The 23134-nt window shown below is 40.5% G+C and overlaps 1 protein-coding gene across 1 annotated transcript; it reads left to right on the top strand.

Annotated features, from left to right (window-relative positions):
• Positions 1-10536: 10536 nt before the first annotated feature.
• On the top strand, positions 10537-12254 carry LOC118967256 (melanoma-associated antigen B16). Its single transcript, XM_036992184.2, has one exon. It carries the CDS (start codon positions 10537-10539, stop codon positions 11581-11583), a length of 1047 nt encoding a protein of 348 aa, XP_036848079.2. The 3' UTR covers positions 11584-12254.
• The last annotated feature ends 10880 nt before the right edge of the window (positions 12255-23134 follow it).

The raw sequence follows: 23134 nt of genomic DNA, 5'->3' as shown, positions 1-23134 counted from the left end.
TTTCATAGTAGTCTTTAATAGTTCTTTGTATTTCTGTGGAGTCTGTTGTGATTTTTCCATTCTCATTTCTGATTATGTTGATTTGCGTTGATTCTCTTTTTCTCTTAATAAGTTTGGCTAGAGGCTTATCTATTTTGTTTATTTTCTCAAAGAACCAGCTCTTGGTTTCGTTGATTTTTGCTATTGTTTTATTCTTCTCAATTTTGTTATTTCTTCTCTGATCTTTATTATGTCCCTCCTTCTGCTGACTTTAGGCCTCATTTGTTCTTCTTTTTCCAGTTCGATGATTGTGATGTTAGACTATTCATTTGGGATTGTTCTTCCTTCTTCAAGTGTGCCTGGATTGCTATATACTTTCCTCTTAAGACTGCTTTTGCTGCGTCCCACAGAAGTTGGGGCTTTGTGTTGTTGTTGTCATTTGTTTCTATATATTCCTTGATCTCTATTTTGATTTTCTCATTGATCCATTGATTATTTAGTAGCATGTTGTTAAGCCTCCATGTGTTTGTGAGCCTTTTTGTTTTCTTTGTGGAATGTATTTCTACTTTTATACCTTTGTGGTCTGAGAAATTGGTTGGTAGAATTTCAATATTTTGGAATTTACTGAGGCTCTTTTTGTGAGCTAGTATGTGGTCTATTCTGGAGAATGTTCCATGTGCACTTGAGAAGAATGTATATCCTGTTACTTTTGGATGTAGAGTTCTATAGATGTCTATTAGTTCCATCTGTTCTAGTGTGTTGTTCAGTGCCTGTGTGTCCTTACTTATTTTCTGCCCAGTGGATCTATCCTTTGGGGTGAGTGGTGTGTTGAAGTCTCCTAAAATGAATGCATTGCAGTCTATTTCCCTCTTTAGTTCTGTTTGAATTTGTTTCACATATGCTGGTGCTCCTGTATTGGGTGCATATATATTTAGAATGGTTATATCCTCTTGTTGGACTGAGCCCTTTATCATTATGTAGTGTCCTTCTTTGTCTCTTGTGACTTTCTTTGTTTTGAAGTCTATTTTGTCTGATATTAGTACTGCAACCCCTGCTTTCTTCTCACTGTTGTTTGCCTGAAGTATGTTTTTCCATCCCTTGACTTTTAGTCTGTGCTTGTCTTTGGGTTTAAGATGAGTTTCTTGTAAGCAGCATATAGATGGGTCTTGCTTTTTTATCCATTCTATTACTCTGTGTCTTTTGATTGGTGCATTAAGTCCATTTTCATTTAGGGTGACTATTGAGAGATATGTACTTATTGCCATTGCAGGCTTTAGATTCGTGGTTACCAAAGGTTCAAGGTTAGCTTCTTCAGTATCTTACTGCCTATCTTAGCTCGCTTATTGAGCTGTTATATACACTGTGTGGAGATTCTTTTCTCTTCTCCCTTCTTATTCCTCCTCCTCCATTCTTCATATGTTGTGTGTTTTGTTCTGTGCTCTTTTTAGGGGTGCTCCCATCTAGAGCAGTCCCTGTAGGATGCCCTGTAGAGGTGGTTTGTGGGAAGCAAATTCCCTCAGCTTTTGCTTGTCTGGGAATTGTTTAATCCCGCCATCATATTTAAATGATAGTCGTGCTGGATACAGTATCCTTAGTTCAAGGCCCTTCTGTTTCATTGCATTAAATATATCATGCCATTCTCTTCTGGCCTGTAGGGTTTCTGTTGAGAAGTCTGATGTTAGCCTGATGGGTTTTCCTTTATAGGTGACTTTTTTCTCTCTAGCTGCCTTTAAAACTCTTTCCTTCTCCTTGATCCTTGCCATTTTAATTATTATGTGTCTTGGTGTTGTCCTCCTTGGATCCTTTCTGTTGGGGGTTCTGTGTAATTCCATGGTCTGTTCGATTATTTCCTCCCCGAGTTTGGGGAAGTTTTCAGCAATTATTTCTTCAAAGAGTCTTTCTATCCCTTTTCCTCTTTCTTCTTCCTCTGGTACCCCTATAATATGAATATTATTCCTTGGATTGGTCACATAGTTCTCTTAGTGTTCTTTCATTCCTGGAGATCCTTTTATCTCTCTCTATGTCAGCTTCTATACGTTCCTGTTCTCTGGTTTCTATTCCTTCAATGGCAGCTTGCATCTTATCCATTCTGCTTATAAATCCTTCCAGGGATTGTTTCACTTCTGTGATATCCTTCCTGACATCTGTGATCTCCCTCCGGACTTCATCCCATTGCTCTTGCATTTTTCTCTGCATCTCTGTCAGCATGTTCGTGATTTTTATTTTGAATTCTTTTTCAGGGGGACTGGTCAGGTCTGTCTTCTTCTCAGGTGTTGTCTCTGTGATCTTTGTCTGCCTGTACTTTTGCCTTTTCATGGTGATAGAGATAGTTTGCAGAGCTGGTATGAGTGACGGCTGGAAGAGCTTCCCTTCTTGTTGGTTTGTGGCCTTCCTCTCCTTAGAGAATAGCGACCTCTAGTGGCTTATGATTGCCAACTGTGCACAGACAGGGCTTCTGCTACCTGCCCGTTTGCTATGGAGTTTATCTCCGCTGTTGCTGTGGGCGTGGCCTGGCTGGGGCTGATCCTCCAAAGTGGTGGAGCCCCGTTGGAGGGGAAGCGCCCGGTAGGCTATTTATCTCCCTAAGGGGCCTCTGTGCTCCCTGTTGCCCAGGGGGTTAGAGTGCCCAGAGATCCCCAGATTCCCTGCCTCTGGTCTAAGTGTCCTGTCCTGCCCCTTTAAGACTTCCAAAAATCACTCTCCAAACCAAAACAACAACAGCAACAATGAAAGAGGAAAAACAAAAGAAAAAAAAAAAAGGAAAAAATGCGCTATTTCCTTTGTCCTCAGGTGCTGGTCCGAGGCACCCGCTCACCGGTCCTGCTGCCCTGCCTCCCTAGCACCGGGGTCCCTGTCCCTTCAAGGCTTCCAAAAAGCACCCGCCAGAAAATAGAAAAAAAAGGGAAAAATGCGCGATATTGTTTGTCCTCAGGCTCTGGTCCCAGGCACCCGCTCACCGGCCCTACTGCCCTGCCTCCCTGGCCCTGGGGTCCCTGTCCCCCTAAGGCCTCCAAAAAGCACTGGCCAAAAAGAAAAAAAAGGGGAGAAACGCATGGTTTTCTTTGTCCCCAGGTGCCGGTCTCAGGCACCCGCTCACCAGTCTTGCTGCTCTGTTTTGCTGGTATTGGGGGTCCCTGTCCCATTAAGGCTTCCAAAAAGCACTCGCCAAAAATATTAAAAAAAGGGGGAAAACACCCGATTTTCTCCTTCTTCAGGCGCCAGTCTCAGGCACCCGCCCATCGGTCCCGCCGCCCTGCCTCCCTGGCATCCGGGTCCCCGTCCCTTTAAGGCTTCCAAAAAGCACTCGCCAAAAAAAAAAAAAAAAAAAAGGGAAAAACGCGCGACCCTCTCCGTCCCCAGGCGCCGGTCCCAGGCACCCGCTCACCGGTCCAGCTGCCCTGCCTCCCTAGCACGGGGGTCCCTGTCCCTTTAAGGCTTCCAAAAAGCACTCACCAAAAAAAAAACCGCTCCGGTTTCTTTCCATCCACTGGGAGCCGGGGGGAGGGCGCTTGGGTCCCACTGGGCCGGGGCTTGTATCTTACCCCCTTCGCAAGGCACTGGGTTCTTGCAGGTGTGGATGTGGTCTGGATGTTGTCCTGTGTCCTCTGGTCTCTATTTTAGGAAGAGTTTTCTTTGTTATATTTTCATTGATCTATGTGTTTTTGGGAGGAGATTTCCACTGCTCTACTCATGCCGCCATCCTGGCTCTGCCTCTTGCATCTATGTTTATCAGCGATAGTGGTCTGTAGTTTTCTTTTCTTGTGGTGTCTTTGCCTAGTTTTGGTATTAGAGTGGTGCTAGCTTCATTGAATGAGTTTGGAATTATTCCCTCCTCTTCCATTTTTTGGAAAACGTTAAGGAGAAGGGGTATTATGTCTTCTCTAAATGTCTGATAAAATTCAGTGGTGAATACATCTGGTTCAGGGATTTTGTTGTTGGGTAGTATTTTGATTATTGATTCAATTTCATCACAGGCATCGGGGAATAGAGCTTGCACATATCTTTTAGGGGCACGCAATTCAATCCACTACACTAGAGTTCCTAGGGGTCAGACTACTCAGGAGAACAAGAGCCCTGTGGGTTCCTAGAACAGTGCCCTTAAAGAAACCCAGAGAGGTGGTCTTTATTATAGGCGAGGAGGTGTCTCCCTGTTGCAGACAAGCATAACCTCTCATCCTGTCTCTTCCAGTGGGCCAGCATTAGCTATTTCCCTGCCCACACTTCTGCCTAACATCCCTGACCATGCCTTGGGGTCAGAAGAATAAGCAGAATGCTTGTGAAATACACCACAAGGCCCAAGATGAGACACCCCCACCCATCCTATTTTGGGGGCTACTTCCCCAGAGCTCCCCTGTTGCTGACATTGCCCAGAAACCTCAGAGCACCATAAGCACTACCACTGCTTTGCAGGCATGCAGCGCATGAGATCAGATGAAGGTGCCAAGAGCCAAGACCAGGAAAAGGCAAGACCTCTGAGGCTCCGCTCTCAATTAAGAGCTCACACAGAGGCCTTCTAATGAGGAAGAACACCACTCCTGTTGCACAAGTAGAAAATGAAACACCCATTACAAAAGTAGGCATGCTGAAGATTGTCAACACAAGTACAAGCACCACTTCCCTGAGATCCTCAGGACAACCTCTAAGCACGTGGTGCTGATCTTTGGCATTCATGTTAAAGAAGCTGACCTCAGAAGTTTGCCAGACACTGTCTGAGTGGTTAACAGAGGCCAGACCCTCAGTTGTTTTATCTTAGAGTTGAGAGACTAAGACTGGAATGAAAAACTGATGATAACTGTTTGGTATTTTAGGTAAAGCAGAGAGGATCTCCACCTGTGGCAGTAATGTTAGGAGGCCTGTACTCTTGCCCAGTGCAGGTGAACCCAGTACACAGACTAGGTGTTTTATGTGTATCTTGTCCAGAGAGTTTCTGAGAAATAAGTTTGATACTCTGTTCAGGTAAGATGTGAAGACACTCAGCTGGGACTCTGTCGTGGGCTGAGAGGCAGAGCCTGCTCCTTTCCAAGGGGCATTTGCATTAGGTTACCTTGAATATTCTTTCATAAATCTATGAGGCCTAGGTTTCTGCTTGTAGTAGAATGAATGAAAATAGGGGTGAATGAAAATAAGGGTGGTTTCGATGGAAAGGTAGCTGGGAGGGACTGGATGAGATGGATCTTCACACGAATTTTAGGAGTTCTGAGTTGCATCAAAATGGAAAGAGACTCTCTAACAGTGAAATAGTATGTTTTCACATGGGGAAAATTGATGGAGTTTTATTTGCTATTTCATTTTCTATAATACTTCATGATCTCTGAGACAATCATTCATAAACTATTCATGAGTGATCTAATACATGTAGGGCACTGTGATATGTGCTTTACATATATTACATACATTCCAACTGTCCTAGAAGACAGGGCTTATCCAACCTATTTACCAGATGAAGAGCCTGAGGCTTATAAAGTTTGGTAATGGAGCAGAGTTCACAGGGCTAGGGGTGCGACGCAGTTGGGACTAGATCCCTGGTCTGAATTCTACTAGAGTCAAGTGTTTCACATCATTTCTTCATAAAAATACTGCTCTTCCCCCACTTCTCTGCAATCATATATAAGTCGGTCTGTTTTGGGAAACTCTATTTGGTTATTTTGGTCTGTTTATGCCACAAGCTCTTGATTACTATGGATTTTTTGTAATTCTTAATATCTAGTGGAATAAGCTATATTTTCTCAAGGGGATATTAGATATGTTTGGCCATTTGCAAGTCAATTTAAATTTTATAACCAGTTTTCAAATTTCAAACACACATACACATATACACAGATATCCACATACAAACCTTTGGGACTTCATTTATAGTAGAAGAACTACAAGTATCTGTATACTGGGGACAATTAACATGGTCATAATATTGAATCTTCTATCTACATACATACATTTCTTTATTTAGATAGGCCCTCATTACTGTCTCTAAATAGTATCAGTTTATTTTTTCCCTTGAGTTGATGCATTTGTAGAGATTTATTTACTTATAGGTATCCGGTACTATTATGTTATTTACAAGTTATATTTTGTTTTATTTCACTTTCCCACTTTTTGTTGCCACCAATTAGTATTTTTGCAGATTAATACTATACCCATCAACCTTTTTAAACACTTTTATTGACCTGATAATTTTTCATTAATATGTAGATTTTCTTCACATACATTCTAATAATCTCTTAATGGTGCTAGCTTTATTTTCCAATCCTAATCACTTTGATTTCTTCTCTTTCCGTTACTTCCTGTGTATTATCTTCATTAAAACACTGAAGAAAATGGTGATAGGCATCCTCATCTCCTTCCCAGTTTTAAAGTAAAAGCTCTCAGTGATTCAATATTAAATATACTATTTACTATAGGGTTGTGTAGATACCATTTATCTAGTGTGATCCTTTTTTTTTAATGAATGAGTGCTGATTTTGGTAAGCCAATTTAAGAATTCAGGTATGATTTCATCATTTAATCTGTTAATGTGATATTCCCTTCTCATGTATGTATGAAAATTTTCAGAGTAAAAATTTTAAAAGTAGGGTTCCAGTCCATGGCATTAGAATGTGTTAAGTGTGTGAGATGGTTTTAGTCACATTTTTTTAAATGTGGATATCAAAATCCTCCACTGTAATTCTTATTAAAATCCAGTTATTTCCCCCAGTTCTCTGCAGTAGCTAAGTTAATAAATCAGAAGATGATAGATAGTCTGTTTTGGAACATGGTATTCAGTTTTTTTGGTCTATTTGCTACATATACATCTATACCACAAACTCGTATTACTGTAGTGTTTTTGTAATTCTTAATGTCATATCTTCTCTTTCTTTCTCAAGACTATATTAGTTATTCATAGCCATTTGCAAGTCAATCTAAATTTTGAATTACCTCATGAAGATTCACACACATGCACATGTACATAAACGGTCACACACAAAAATCATGGCTTTATTGAAGAGGATGGATTGTGTTTCTTTGTACATTAAATTTGGAGTGAATTAACATGTTTATTCTATGAAATCTTCAATCTAAAACCATACAGTACTTCTCCATTTAGTTGCTTGAATTTCAATAAATAGCTGTATAATTTTTTCCACGGAGTTCTTATGCTTTTTATTATACATATTATTAGGAAACAGGTATTTATTATGGTATTTTGCAAGGTATGCCTTATTTAATTTCATCTTCGCATGTATGTGGATACAGAAAACAGTCCATTTTTTATATTGACACTACACCCAATTTTATTTAATAACATTTTTATGGATTTAATAGTTATTCTTCAGGTTTTCCTCATATACATTTTATTCATGTTTAATTATACTACCACTGTTCCTTACTTCCCAATTCCTACCTTTTTCATTACTTCTGTTTCCCATTACTTTTCTATGTAATATCTTTATTAGAATGTACAATAAAATGATGGTAGCAAGCATTTTGTCTATTTCTCAATATTAAAAGGATTCAAGGTTTCCACATAAGCTGATTTTTACTCTAGGGTTTATTAGAGATGTCCTCTAATCTACTTTTAGAACATGATTCTACTTTTTGATCATGAATGGAAGACGAGTATTTTTATGAAACACTTTTCTCTATCAAGTTAGGTAGGATTTTTCTCACTTGGTCTGTTGAAGTGCTATGGGAGTCGTTGACCTATTCGTCCTCAGATCTATCCATTCTTCACCCTTAGGCTGCCTTGTGCTCTTCTATACAGGGTCTGACCTCCAATTCCTAGTCTAGCCAATATGAAGACACCAACTCAGTTCAGCCAACAGAAGAAACCAGAGGAGATTAGACCCCAGGAGGATGGGAATTCTCCCTGGTTTTCTCTTCCGCTTTGGTTCAAGCGGCTTCTGCTTTAATTGCTACATCTTCTCTTGATTCCAGCCCAACCAGATTAGCCCACAATAGTATCAGATTCTGTCAGCACAGAAATCTATTCTCCAGTAACACTGTTCCCTCTATTTGTCCTTCTAGGCTGGATGTGAACCTGACTGACTTCATAAATTGTTAAACATTGGTCTCCCTGACATTCCTGATTGGCTTCTGTATCGCTTGTACAACCACTTTCCTGAACTGAAAGCCTTCTCTGACTGATATATTTAGACCCACCAAATAATCGTTACTTGTTCGAGTTGGCCGATTATATTCACTGAGTTCTTATTACGACTCTGTCCTTGAATAACAAAGAAAACTCAACTGTCACTACCATTCAGTTCCACTGGATAACATCTCCACTCTTGTTAATATCCAAAACTAGACTAAGATTCAAAAAGTAGACCTGGAAACCTCATCAAAATAGAACTTTCTCAAGAAAGTTTTGAGAGCTTTCATATACCATTCTCAAGAAACTTTTCTCCACTCAGTAATATTTATATATATATACATGGTCCAAATTTTAATGGTGTGAATAATATGCTCTATAGCACAAATTCTGTGAAATGGAGCAGGTGGATTTAGGGTATATACATAAACGTATTTATAAAAAAATGACATTTATTAAATATCCAACATGTCAAACCCTAGAAACAAATGTAAGTACAAGAATGAATAAGGTAACATATAATGGAGATAAAAGTAAAATTTAAGAGTTAGAAAACAGTAGAGACAGTTCAAAAGAGCCAGTTTCTCAAAAAAGACCTTTATGGCAAATAATTTATATAAGTATTAACAAGTAGTAAAGAATAGAATAAAATAAGTGGTGTGAGTTAAATACTACTATATAAAATAGATGCAGTAGAGATTTAAACAGTATAAGAGAACAATGCCTCAGGATAAACGAATAGCAGACAAGGGAAGAGTTTCTCCTATACAAGATTTTCAGGTGATGCATCGGAAAGAAATGAGAGAATTACCATTCTACAGCCCTTAAATGAAGGACGATCATAATTATCACAGTACCACGATTAGCGAAAAGGAAGAAACACTGACAGTCCGTGTCTCCTAATGGAAGTAGCGAACATTGCTTCTGGAGCGGTCTTGCAAAGAGCAAACCTACTGAGCAAAAAAGTGCAAGTCTGATTGGGTTCTCGTGGACATGAGGAGCTTGGCGTAACACGCATGACCTGGAATCACCAGAGGGAGGCATGCCGGACTTCCGACCTCTGACCAGAACAAGTCAAAGCGAGAACTGTAAGTGGGGGGCTGGCAGTGACCTCCACCTGGAATCACCACAGGGAGGCGTGCTGGACTTCTGACCTCTGACCGGAACAAGTCAAAGTGAGAACTGTAATTTGGGGGCTGGCAGTGACCTCCACCTGGAATCACCAGAGGGAGGCATGCCGGACTTCCGACCTCTGACCGGAACAAGTCAAAGTGAGAACTGTGAGTTGGGGCTGGCAGTGACCTCCACCGAGAAGCTGTCATTGGCTGAGCTCCACCCATGCTGGAGACGCTAACCGGATGTGACGTCCCTGACTTCCTCATCCAGACCATGGAGGCAGTGAGTGCCTGCGTCTCAGGCACGTGGATGCGTCAGTAGAGAGGAGTTTGCAGTGCTGCCAGGCATCAAGTGGGGCCCGAAATAATTTCTGAGGAGACCATCCACCACAGAAAAGTGAGGCCCACTAGATAAGAACCCCGCGCCTCCCCTGGGTCAGGGCTGGGAGGCTGACCTACCGCACACTTCTAACATGGTAGTGTTCGGCTTGGACCTGTGTGGTGCTGGGTTGAGGCTCACTGGACCAGAGAGAGTGAGCTGCACAGTATCTCACTCCTACTCGTAGACCAGGGAAGCCCCAGTGGAGTGGGAATCCCGGGGAATCCAGCCTTGAACTGTTGTCCATGCTGAGAGGCTCTGGGCAAGGCTGTCAGGTAGATGTGACGCGTCCAGATCTCAGGAGGCAGAGGCTTTGATCTGTGCTTGGGCCGTGTTAGGTCCGCCAGAGAAGAGACCCCAGGACTTGCCTGGACTTCAAGTAAGGCAGCTTGAGTGAGAACTGGGTTGGAGCAGGGGAGGGGGTGACCTCGGACATCAGTGCAGATAGTGGGCGGGGCATCTAGCTCCTGCTGTCAGTCCTGGGAAAGCCCCGGTAGTGTTTCTGGGGGAGGTACCTCCACACTTCCTCCTCAGTTGACTTCAGGAGATGTGACATTGGTCTTAGGGGGACAGCCTCCTTTTAGCGTGGGGAGAGTGGACCAGGACCTAACAATTGCCCAGGTAATGAACCTGAGTGAGGCCTGATGGGACCTCGCTCCTCAGGGCTGCGATGGCTCTCCAGAGCCCCAGCCCACCTGCCTGGCTGCAGATTGTGGAGAATTCCCAGCCTGGTTTGCCTGGTTGCACACTCGGAAGTATTCAGCCCTCCCCTCCATGCTCTTGGGGGATATGGCAACCGGGAGGTGAGGAGACCTGGGGGTCCTGTGGCTGTATTGTCAGAGGTCCGTTGGGTGGCGGCTTAAGCAGAGCCACCGGCCACAGTTGCGTTTGCCAACTGAGGCCATTCACCTCTGCCTTCCCTGTCTTCAGCAGTGATTCCTCATTGCCGTCCTTCCTGTCCACAGTCCTACCTGCTGCCACCCGCAAGAGCCGTCATGTCTCTGTATCAGAAGAATCCACAACGCTCACGGCGTCAACGCCTTCAGACCCGCAGTGAGACCCAGGGCCTGCAAGCTCCACAGATGTCCGAGGCACTGGTGAACACCTGTGTGTCTTCGCCTCCTCTAATGCCTGGCAGTTCGAAGGGGGCTCCTGCTGCTGGTGTTCCCAGCACTCGTGAGGGTGCTCAGGGTTTCCTGTCATCTCCTGTTGCCATCACGGCCACCTCATCAAGCAGATCGGGTGTGTGCTCCAGTGGCCACAGGGAGGTGGAGAGCACTGCCCAGGCTGCCCCACAGCCCGCAGAATTGCCCTTAGATGCTATAGATATGTTAGTATCTCTTTTGGTGCGTTACATGCTGCACAAGTATCGCATCAAGGAGACTGTAACAATGGAAGATATTTTCAAGGTTGTCTCTCCAGTATGCAATGAACACTTCCCTGTGATCCTTGCGAATGCCTGCCAGCGCCTGCAGGTGGTCTTTGACCTGCATATAAAGGTAGTGGATCCCCCCAACTACCTCTTTGAGCTCGTCATCAGCATGGGCCTCACATATGATGGGATGCTGTCTGGCAAAGAGCGCGTGCCCAAGACCGGCGTCCTGATCGTCGTCCTGGGTGTGATCTTCATGAAGGGCAATCGTGCTACCGAAAGGGAAGTCTGGCGAATTCTGAATGCCATGGGCATGCATGCCGGTAGAGTGAACCCCTTTTTCGGGGAGCCGCGGAAGCTCATCACCAACGATCTCGTGAAGGAAAAATACCTGGAGTACCGGCAGGTGGCCAACAGTGATCCTGCCCAATTTGAGTTCCTGTGGGGCCCGAGAGCCTATGCTGAAACCACCAAGATGAAAGTCCTGCAGTCCCTGGCCAGGGTTAATGGGGTTGAGCCGAGTGCTTTCCCATCTCAGTATGAGGATGCTCTGCAAGATGAGGAAATGAGGGCCAGAGCCACCATGTCAGCCTCGGCTGCCTCCCTTCTGGGGCCCCTGCTGGTTCTAGTGGCAAGTCTAGGCACGCCTATTGTCCCTAGTGACACCTGAGGCCGATTCCTCACTTTGTTTTTCAAAGGCCATTTAGAGTTCAAAGAATTGAGGCCTGAGGTAGGGCTGAAAGGAGCACAGGATGTATGCATATGTGTAACTTGGAAATGTGTTCTTTTATTTGTCACATGTTTATTATTCAAATGTTGTTTCTTTTAGTACAGATTCAGTTAGCTTCAAAATCTCCACCTTTAGGTGCGGTATCAGTCTCACATGTAAGGCTATCATGAGGTTAAGTGGTAAAGCCTCTGCTGTTTTGCAAAACTAATTGCAACCGTCTTATATTGTCACCTGGAATCAGATCGCACAAAAGTTCTGTATGCATTTATTCGAAAAATGGATGAAATCAGCTTTAAGATAGTTTGGTTTGTGAAGTGGAAGCAAATGCATTTTTCTCCAGTTCCAGCTTTTTTGTCTGTAAGGGTTCAGAATGTCAGCTCAGAATATGCTGTTTGGCATATTTATTTTGAACTAAAGATACTTGAGCAGTAGCCGATGCAGGAGGGACACTCTGACCCTTCTTAATCCCCCTGAAAGCAGGAGATAAATCTCTCATGTGGATGGTGTCCTACCTGTCCCAGGAGGGTAAAGGGCATTCTTATCACTAGAGACAGAGAAGTTAGGGCCAAGATGGCTGTATAAACCTTATTATTTACTACTTGCTACCCTTAACCCACACCACTCTGCCATGTCAATTCTTCGTAGATTCATTTTTAGTTTGTCTAAAAGTTATAATAAAAGCTTCCTGTTTTGGTCACTTCGTTGAGTCTCATATTTTTGTGGGGCTCCCATATGCACATTTGTATGTAATTAAATTTGTGTTTTCTTCTGTTAATCTGTGGTTTCACTACGGGGTGGGGAGTGGGTTGTCTTACTCAATAACCTAGAAGGATAGGGGGGAAATTACTTTTCATCCTCTATGTGTGCATTACAACACCCTTCCCCTGGATATTCTCCAGTGTGCCTTCTTGTACAAATTGGAATGTGATGCTGGTGACCAGCTCTTCATTGCATCCTCTTCTGAGGCCTTCTTTCTGCGCCCCCAAGGAACTGCCGAGAATCACCTGCCCTTTCCCTGACTTAGTGTGTTCCAAGTACCTGGCAGCCCCATCCTCACCGTGGAACCTCTCTGATAGCAGTGTCCTGTTCCACGCGAAAGGTCATTTTGGTAGTAAAATTTAGACCTGGTCTTCACCAATAAGCATTGTATTACATTCTCAAGATGATTTCCAAATGATCTGGTGAGTATAGTCTGATTTAGTAACGAATCTGCTAGTTTGGGAGCACTATTCCTAAAAGGTGGGCTTATTTTATAATATTTGCCGTTGAATTTTTAACGGGATTTCTTATTTGAGAATAAAGAAAACCTCTAATTTCTTTAATGAGAGGTGATTTTAAGTTAAATCTGGATGTAGGACAAGCAGAGACTGAGGGGGTGAGGGAGCTGTATCCTCCTGAAAGCAGGAGATAAATCTCTCATGTGAATGGTGTCCTCCCTGTACCAGGGGGCTGAGGGACCTACTGGGCACATAAACCTCTGGGTGAGCTTACCTTGGTGGTTAAAAATCAAAGCCTCTCCTGTAAGTAATTGATGAGTAAAGACCGTTGAAAAACTAAGTAAGCAAACATAACTACTAGAACTACTTCTGCTAAGCTGATAATTGAGACTGGAGTTACTGGGAAAAAGTTAACTGAGAGGAAACCCAGCATACAATGTCTCAATTCTTGAAGACTCTGGAGTTCCAAGGGAATGTGGTTCTTTGGTATTGCCTTTGAATAATAGATTAGATAGACAGATGACAGACAGATTGGTAGATAGATAGCTGGATGGATGGATGGATGGATGGACGGATGGATGGACAGATGCGTGGGGTGGGTGGGTGGACAGACATACAGATGAAAGAGAGAAAGAAAGAAAGAGAAAGAATCTTGGTTTCAGTATGCGTACTTGCATTTGTGCAGATGACCAGGCATTATCAGTCAGGTGGTAGATAGCAGAGAATCCTAAGTTAAACTTTTGTCAGTACAGCAAAAGTAAAAGAAAATTCTCAGTATACTGTTATCATACTGCTTATTACAAACGACAGTGCAGATGGTGCTTCTGAGTGAAGTATATGGCAAACACTCCCTGCAGAGATTTACAAGATCCTCTTGAAAAATATATGTGACCCTGTATTGGAAGCACCTGTTATATAAGATCTCAGAAAGTTGGAGAATTGCAAGAAACATTTTGCCTTTTCAGAAACTCCACCAAAAAATGATAAGGGTTGCTGTTCAAATGCTAGTGTTTGCTCTCTATGGGGCACTGACTATATGACAGTTCATGGAAGACACTACAAGTGCTTATCCACAGCTTGTCTTCCACTCCATCTTGGGTATGTGAGAAGACTGTATTGCCCAGTTCACTTGTCGTTGGAAAGGATCATGCAAGTAGCACTTGCTGCTGAAACATGGGTGGAAACAATCTTTATCAGTTACACACCAAGGCTTTTGAGAGACAGTATGCCACCATACTATTTTCTCTTCTAATCAGCAGCAAACAAGGACAGTGTATGTTGAAATGTGGAAGTACAAGACAGAGGCAGCCTAGACCTCTGGGTTACCTGGTAGCAAAGATTACCTGCCAAATCAATCAGATTTTATATGCACAATAAATAAATTTTTATTATGTTAAGCCATTCAGATTTCAGGTGTCGTCCTTTCCATCAGCTAGAACAAACCTTATCTGAATCATACACAGCTACTATTTCTGTTGCCAGGCTTATTTAAGTATTTTAATGACAAAGCTAATAATGTACATATTCTTATTGCAAGAATTCTAAACTTACAAATCATAATCTCTGCCTTTACAATATTCCTTCATAATTCAGCCACATTCTCAGCTATAGCTACAATAAAGGAACTAGTATGTTATTTTAAAGCTAATTCTAGGCTTTCTCATACATAGATGTGTTATAAAAATATATTATTTCAAAACACAAAGAGTGGTGAATGGTATGCATATTATTCTGCCATATGTCCTCCCCACTTAATATGAAAAGAGGATCTTTCCAAGACAGTAAGTACATAAAGATCTACTTCACTTTTATAATAGTTCCTATAGCATGTATGGTCCATAATTACTTCAGCCCTCTTTCTGACAGACACATAATTTGTGGCTATCACTTGTAGAACTAAAATATTTTGAACATGTTTAAAGTGGAGAGTGTGTACAGACTGTAAATTTTTATAATTATTGCCCAAATTTCATCCCCCAAATACCAGTTCATATTCTCAGAAAGCAGTGAATGTAAATACCATAAAGACTGACACATATATTATTTCACACATCAAAAGTGCTTAATTTGAGAAGCAAAGATTTGGTCAAAAGGATCAGCTGACAGGGAATATGGCCACACAGGGCACTTACACTGGTAAGGGATGGCGATGCAATATCCAGGGTCCATGGGAGAGACCACAGGTAAATCCAAGTCCAGAGTGTCCAGAGCAGGCTGGTAGTCGAAGTTCTGAATCCAGAATTCAGTGTAGGATGGAAAAGAGACCAGAAGGAGGAAAAAGTGAGCAATCTGGACGGAGAGTCCAGGACACCTCAGTGAATAGGCGCGGGAAATCTCCAAATCAGTACTAACAGATAGAAATTGTATGGTTATCTGCGTAGGGACGTCTACTGGATAAAAGGGCCAGAAACATCCATCACCCCACAGAGTTCCTCCATCTACTGTTAAACCAAGTGTAGCTGCCTCGGCTGCATCAGCCAGTATTGTCACTGGTGGATTCTAGGAAAACAACATATCTTGGCTACTCTGGGGGTCCACTTTGCCAATGTATTAGGGCAGGGATCTGTCTTGATACCTGGTGGCAATGGGTATCTCATCCTCTGTGCACAGTGGGCCCTCTCCCCTGAGGTGGGGACTGCATGAATGTTAGTGCGTGATGACAGACAGTTGACACAGGCCAGAAGCACCAATGAGCAAAGGAAAGTGGCACGCAACTGCAAGGAGGAGGAGATCTGAGGTAGTATACCCTAATACCAATTTCCTCAGTGGCTCTTCAGATGAAGGTCTAGGTGTGGATATGTCTCCTAAAATAATCCAGATGGTGTCCCCAACGCAGACTGTAAATTTCTCTCTGAAATTTCTCATGTTTCCTGAATTTGTGGCACACTAGATGATGGGTATCACTGACAAACAAAAATTAATAAGGTCGGAAATCTAATGTACAGCCAAGTGATTATAGTTAACAATACTATATTGCAACTCAACATTTGCTAAGAGGGTAAATCTTAAATGTTTTCACCACCACAACAAAAACAGCAAAAAATCAAGGAAAAGAAAATGGTAACTTTGTGAAATAATGGATATGTTAATTAAGTTGATTGTGGTGATTACTTTGCAATCTATATGTGTATCACAACATCAACTTGTGGATTGTAACTATGTACAATTTTTATTTGTCAATTATACCTCAATAAACCTGGGGAAAAAGGGACATAAGGAGGGAAAGCATTAATAAACAAGTGCACTGCTGAATTGTGCAGTATACAGATGTGGATGAATCTTAAATATCAGTATTAATTCCCAGTGGGGAAGTTAATTTATGAGCGACAGTGTAGGGAGGGGAACGGAGAACCTGATTTGGAATTGTCAGTGCCCGGTGATGAAGGAGATTAGAGCAGGTGAGCCATTTAGAAACAACAGACTAAAAATGTAAGAGAGAATATTAAACCATAGTTTTGAAGAGTGGATTGTTTTAAAATGGTGATTTAGGCAAAGTTTGGGAGGGATTCCTGATTAGGGATTTGTAGATACTACAAATAATATGTAGTATTTTTCAAGTATCTATTGGTGCCAGGTACTGTATTTATATTTCATTCTATTATCGTATTGCATTCTTGAAAAACATAACAACCTCCAGATAGAAGATACAGGTGATGTTAGCTCCATCTCCTGATTTATTTATTTAGTTTTTAAAAGGCCTGGAAATATTCAGTGACTTACCCAAGGTTACCTGGCTAGTAAGTGCCAGATGGAGCTTGAATTCTGATCTCACTGATGAAAGGATCTTATATTTTTACCTACATGAAGGAGAAAATTTTATAATTATATAATACACAATAGACTGTCTTGAAATACTCTTAATTAGGATTCCTTACCTAAAGAAAATTACAGATAGCAAAAAACATTTTTTGTGGAGTTCCTACACGAATTATAGATAGGATATGTAGAAATTTCTATTTTATTCTTCTCATAGTTAAGTTCCAAAACTGAAAAACTCCAATCCTGTTCCCCTTTTAACCATAAAAATGGAGTTTTTCTATATTTGAGCACCTCTCAGATCTTACAACTTCTCTCTATCGCCATCTGTCACTGTCCTAGTGGGTAGCATCTTCATCTTTTGCTTGTATCAGTTAGATCACCTTCTAACTGGTCCCCCTGAATCTACTCTTGCTCCTCCAAATATCCCTCATACTCAGTGAAAAGTGTCTTTGAAGAATGCTAACTCTACTCAAAACCGTCCGGTGGTCTCCAGTCCCTCACAGGGTAAATCCTCAAGGCTCTGCACAATGAGGTTCTGGTTTTCTTCATCAATCTCTTTTTCTCCACTCTCATCTTTCTGTTGAGCCATCCACTCACCTGCAGTAGGTTTCTTTTAGAGAAAAAAATTAAAAAGTGACAATTTAAAACTTATTCTACCTTTCAACATGATTGAGAAGTTTGGGCTCATTAAAAGCTAGAGCATTGGAACTGGCTGGTAGAAGCTTGGTAATTATCTGGTAGGTTTATCAAATTATAGATATCTCGTCTACCTTTTACCTAGTATAATTCACTATTTCTGGACCACACGATAAAATAAACATATGCATGAACATAAATGAGGAAATTAAAAAACAAAGGAGAGAAATTACATTGTACAACGAATTATGCTTTTAAACAAAGGTATTTTAAGTCTCTTGTGAACACTTACCAAACTTTCAAGGGCCACCATAAGCACCAACTGCTCTTATGATAGTGCCCTTTAACCTCCTTGAGTCCCATAACACAATGCTTGTTTCATTGTCCGTGGTCACACTCACTGGCTGCCTTGCATCAGCCCTTTTCAACGGACTTATCACTATTTGTCTGTAAGATCTTTCAAAGGCGTGAGTGTGGTTGAACTAATCTGTACGCCTTTCAGAGTTTACCCATTCACAGAGAATAGTTTGTTGCACTGAAGGGAATCGCAGCACTGTTACTCTTCCCAAGTACAATGAGGAAGCCCAAGTACAAGGACATATGCTATTACTACTGAGATTGCCACACATACTTAATAGTTGGGAAGTTGCCACACATATAATAGTTGATATAGTTTATCTTTATAAATATGCCAATATGAAAGGAGGTAAATAAGAGTTCTGGTACAAAGTGACTTTAACAGGCCTACATTGCAAGGAGAAAAATAAAGGTGTATAAACCCTCTTTTCTCCAGTAGGTACATGGGACTGTTTATACAAAGCCGTGTTTTGTGACTATCAATGTCAGTCTCTCCAGATCACAAACTGGAAAACCCAGGAGCAATTGTAATGGTCCCTCCTCCGGGCCCTCCTTTTATGGCTCGTCTCTAGGTCTGGCAAACCTCATGATCTCCTCTATATGAGCACATTATTTTCAGTGTCCATCACAATGATCTGAGTGGGGATATTACTCTTTTCCTCCCTCAGCATTTGAAAGAATATTCTGATTGGTCTGTGCTTTCTGCCTGCAGTACCTGTCCTTTAATCCGTTCTAGTGTCGTAGTAGTGAATATCTTTATTCCCACAATACCACATAGCCAACTCCTAACTTTTTATGCTAACACCCAGTATCTCAACTCAATGACTCTATCTAATTTTCTAATCAAACTTCAACTATGACAACACTTCTGTGGATGCAACCAGAAGAGAGTTAGTGAGAACTTGAGAGATCTAAGTTAAATAAGTCTAACATTAATATTACAAAGATGCAATAAAAATCATGGATTCTTGAGTCAAACAGCCTGAATTTAAATCCGAGGTATATTCTGTCTTAATTGTACTTCTCCAGGAAAGTAAACTGTCCATGCTCTCCTTTCTCCACATGTTTATAACAGTAGTGATAATACCTAATCCTGCTATTTGTTGTGAGGACTAAATGAAACAAATATATGTAAAATGCTTAGTCATTTCCTGATATTCAACGAACATTGGTTATTATCATTAATCATAGGTTTGTCAAATATTCAATAAAAATTAGAGTGAATTTTATTGAAGAACAGAATATAAGTCACTCTGTTTCATTTTGTCTTATCCAGACATGCTTTCCTTACATAAGGCTGTTGAATAGCTCTTATATGTCCTTTAATAAATAGTACTGGGTGTGTCCCAAGTCAAGAACTGAAGAGCACATGGGATTATTTTAAAAGCATTTTGAGTAAAAGCTAAAGATTGTTAGAATGCATATGGGGGTATCTAATGGCTGGGGTTGACTGAAGAATAATACTAGAGTACTGTAGCCAAAAAGGATAAATAAACATATAAGAATTCACCAAAAGATACATTTTCTACACAATAACTTTGATCATCCTGGAATGTGGTGGTTATTTATCTGCCTAATTCCTATTTTCTTGTTTGCAATAGATGTTATAATGAATGAAACTTCTGTTATCATTAGAAAAATGTCAGTGTTCTTAGAAGCACAATTGTTTTGTAAAGAAGCACAATGATGCTTAAATTTTGCTATACAAGCACTTGTATGTTGCTCACAGTTTTATTGTTGTGTACTTGTATTGTTCAGAGTTTTATATGATGGTCTAGCTTTTTGTCTATTTATGCAAAAGTTTTAAATCATTTTCATTTGATAATGTATTTTTTGACATTTTAAAAGTAATAAGTTGCTGCCCCATTCACTACGTGTTTGTCCTTAAGGTTGTCTTGTTTTTACCACCTGTCTGTTTTTCTGTCAAATTTAAAATTATTTTATCAGCTTCCTTAAAATTCCTATTAAATTTCACAAGTCATAAATTAACTTGGAAACAACTGACATATATACATTTGAGGTTACCCAAGATGAAATATTTTATGCATTTCCATTTATTTAAGGTTTGTTTTATATCCATATTAAAGTTATTTCGTTTTTCTTCTTCATGTAGTATTTGTCCATATCATATTGTTTGCCCTAGCTATTCTTACCTCTTTTTGCTATTTAAGCAGCAATTTTTGTAAAACTACCGGATTCTTGCTGGCATATAGGAGAGTTATTGATTTTTGCCAGTTTGTTTGTAACTGGCAACATCACGAAGTTCTTTTCTGAGTCCCAGTGGGTCTTTACTTACTAGTTCTGGGTTTCTCAGGTGGACAAGCATCTAATTTGCAAAACATTGTAATTTTGACTTATATATTCCATTATTTATGTATTTTAGCTCTTAAATTTTAAAATACTTTTAATATCTAAACATTTTAAAATATGTTTTCAATATTAAGGTAGTAAAGTGTAGTTTTTTGAAGATTTTTTTTATATAACCACATCCATAAATTTGTCATTCTATCTAAAATTATCAATGAATGAAAAACATAAAACCTATGCATTCCCATGTATATCTCATATTGTCAATATCAACTTGCTATAATATATTAGGTGCACTACAGGTACTGAATATTAATGAAGTTGAATTATATTGCTATTATTTCCTAAAAATGGGTTCCCTTTTCCCCTATTATTAACTAAAGGACTATTAGTTGGCAACAGAATGACCAGTGCTGCCACTTACAACAGTGTGTTTTATCATTCACAAATAAGTTTTTAAGATTTGAAAACTAGAAAATGCAGAAAGGGTCAGAACTCATCTAAAAAAAAAAATAAGGTAGTCAGCCTTCATCGATGTCTCCACTACTCTTTCTTCATTGTCTTGGTCACATCCTCCTCCTCCCCATCTTCATCATCCTGAGTTATATTGAATAGGCTACACTCACTGGGGTGAAATCAGAAAACATTTTTCCCTCATTGCCCCCTGTACTGATTCTTTCTCTGTCCTTTGGTGAAACCTCAGAAAGTCCCATTAAATTGTCTGGTAACTCCTAAATAACAGAATGTCCTTCAAGTACTTTCGGGTCCTGGAAAATTCCACCTCAGGGATGAAATGTCCATCCTAGTGTCATAAACACATAAACCATGATCTTATCCACTGGAAATATTTCTCCTCCTCCACAGCTCAGGTCTGTTTGGGACCCTAAAACCTGCAATCACAGGAAGTCTCCTTTATCTTTCACTGCTCTTTTATTTCCCCCTTCACTGCACCCTGACCTCAACCCTACTCCCTATTAGAGTGACTGACTCTAGCTTTCCAGAATCAGAAGGCTAGAGAAAGGTGGCCAAAAAATGTATTGCTTGAGTGGTCCAGAGATGGGTTACCCAAAATGGCTTTTCCAGTGTTAAATTTGCTTTCCTATGGGAGTTTTGTTGATTCCTCAGGCATATTCTAGAAGCTTCTATTGCTTCGTCAAGCAGTTCTCTTGCGATAGAACCAAACAGCGTCAGACTAGTTTCCTCCCACATTTCCCACATTGGAAAAATGCTCAGGCATCCTGGCCCTACCATTAGGGGAATGTTGTTGCCTCTCAAAGTAGCCATCCTCTTCTTCCTTTACTGTATCTCTCCTCTTACACCTTCTAGGCATTGTTTCTAATACCAGTATTTGTGATCCCCAGGTTCTGCGGTATGTCACCTGTGAAGTTCATGTGGTCCCTTAAAACCCCTTCTCTCACTTGGCTTACAGTGAGATGGATGTACTGTCTCCTCTCCACTGTGGGAGATGGGCACAAACAGTAGCACATTAATAATTCTCTCCAAAGAAACAGGCTCCCCACTCATCAGCTGCAAGCTCGCTGTACCTTTGAGACATACGGTACAATTGCTTAGTTTTTGGCCTTTGGGACCATAAACAAAACTCAGTCAGAAAACATCCTATTTCAAGAACTGGCTACATTATCATTACACTATTATCCCTTTCCGCCACTCTGTCTGTGGGGAAAGAGTTAAGATGCAAGCAACAATTATTGGCAAAATTTGCTGTTAGTCATTTAATCTTAGAAAATCTTGCTGATAATGGTTTTTTAATAAAAATAGAAGCTTTCATCTATTTTAAAAACTTTTAGGAAGAGGAAGGTACAAAGATTTCCCATATATCTCCTGCCCTCTCATTTACTATAAAATTTCAGTATATATTAATGCAGTTACTTGTTATTACTTTTCCATATTAATGATTCAGGCAGATGGAGTCATAGTTCAAATAGAGTCCTCAATTCAATCTACTTGCTGATTTCAGGTAGGTATGAATATAAGAGAGAATAGAGTCTGGCACTTGGTCCATTTTTACACCCTCCATTTTCCATGACACATGATTATTGCCTTGTTAATCAAGGCCTGTCAAACCGTGTCACTAGTCTACTGGAGATAGTTCATCTTTCTATTCTCACATTCATTTTGTATCCTTGGCACTTATCTGAATTTAGTGCCGAGAGTCACACTAATCACACCATCCACCTATTGACTAACGGTCACACCACTGAATTAAAAGTGTAAACATAATGTAGCAATTTCAGATTACCCGCTTTCTATTGTCCATGTGCCCAGTCTTGCAGCATCGATGATAAATATGTAATGCTGAAATCTGAAGAATTAATTTGTAGCAACTGGAAGAAATAAAAACCTCTTTGTAAATAACGATTAGTTTCTGGTTTAGTGAAAATGAAAATTAGACACATTGGAAGAACTCAATGCATGCAGATTTAAAACTTTTCCACCGCAATAATTTCTGCTGCCACTTAAGTGAGATGCATGAACCCATAAAATTACTAAAAGGACATCATAATGTCACAAACATTTACTGAGTATTCTTTACTTTAACAAACTATTACAAAATGAAAATTTAAATTTCACTCAAAGTCAGAGGCATAGTTAGATAGTAAATAAGATTAACCATAAATATTACCAATATACTTAAAGCTCTGCTCCTCTAAAGAAAATAGCAAAGCAGCAGCATCTTTCATTCATAAGAACTGCAGTTATTATTTCATCACAATATCAAAATAACCATAAGATAAATGGTAATACTCTGTTTTGTAGATTAGTAGTTCTTTGAACAGACAGTTCAAAATGTCCCAAGTGCCGGGTTTTCCTAAGAGTATAGTCAAAGAGTTAGTCCTGTTAGAAATTTCACTTAATGTTATAAAATGGTCGTTTTTGCCTCAGAACCAGTAGGCAATTACAAGATGATGACATTTCCACTAGGATTCCAAGGTAGCAATTGAAGGAAAGGGAACCTCATAGAAGACACTACCATAGTCACGATCTGTCAAAGAGGATACTGTCGCTAAGGTGTGAAAAACATTAATTATAATGGTAATGATAAAAGAGTTTGTGCATGCATAGTACAATGTGGGAACAGAAGGAGGAGCGTGTAAGAGCAAACACCGGCAAGCATTACAAAGGCTCCTTATTTACATGAGCCAGTGTCTATTTATTTAATGGATGTTTTTTAACTTTCACCACATTTAAAACAA

Source organism: Manis javanica, chromosome X (genome assembly GCF_040802235.1).
Source record: "Manis javanica isolate MJ-LG chromosome X, MJ_LKY, whole genome shotgun sequence".
Taxonomy (NCBI): domain Eukaryota; kingdom Metazoa; phylum Chordata; class Mammalia; order Pholidota; family Manidae; genus Manis; species Manis javanica.
The sequence above is the reverse complement of the archived record's forward strand: the minus strand, read 5'-3'. Positions and strand labels throughout refer to the sequence as shown.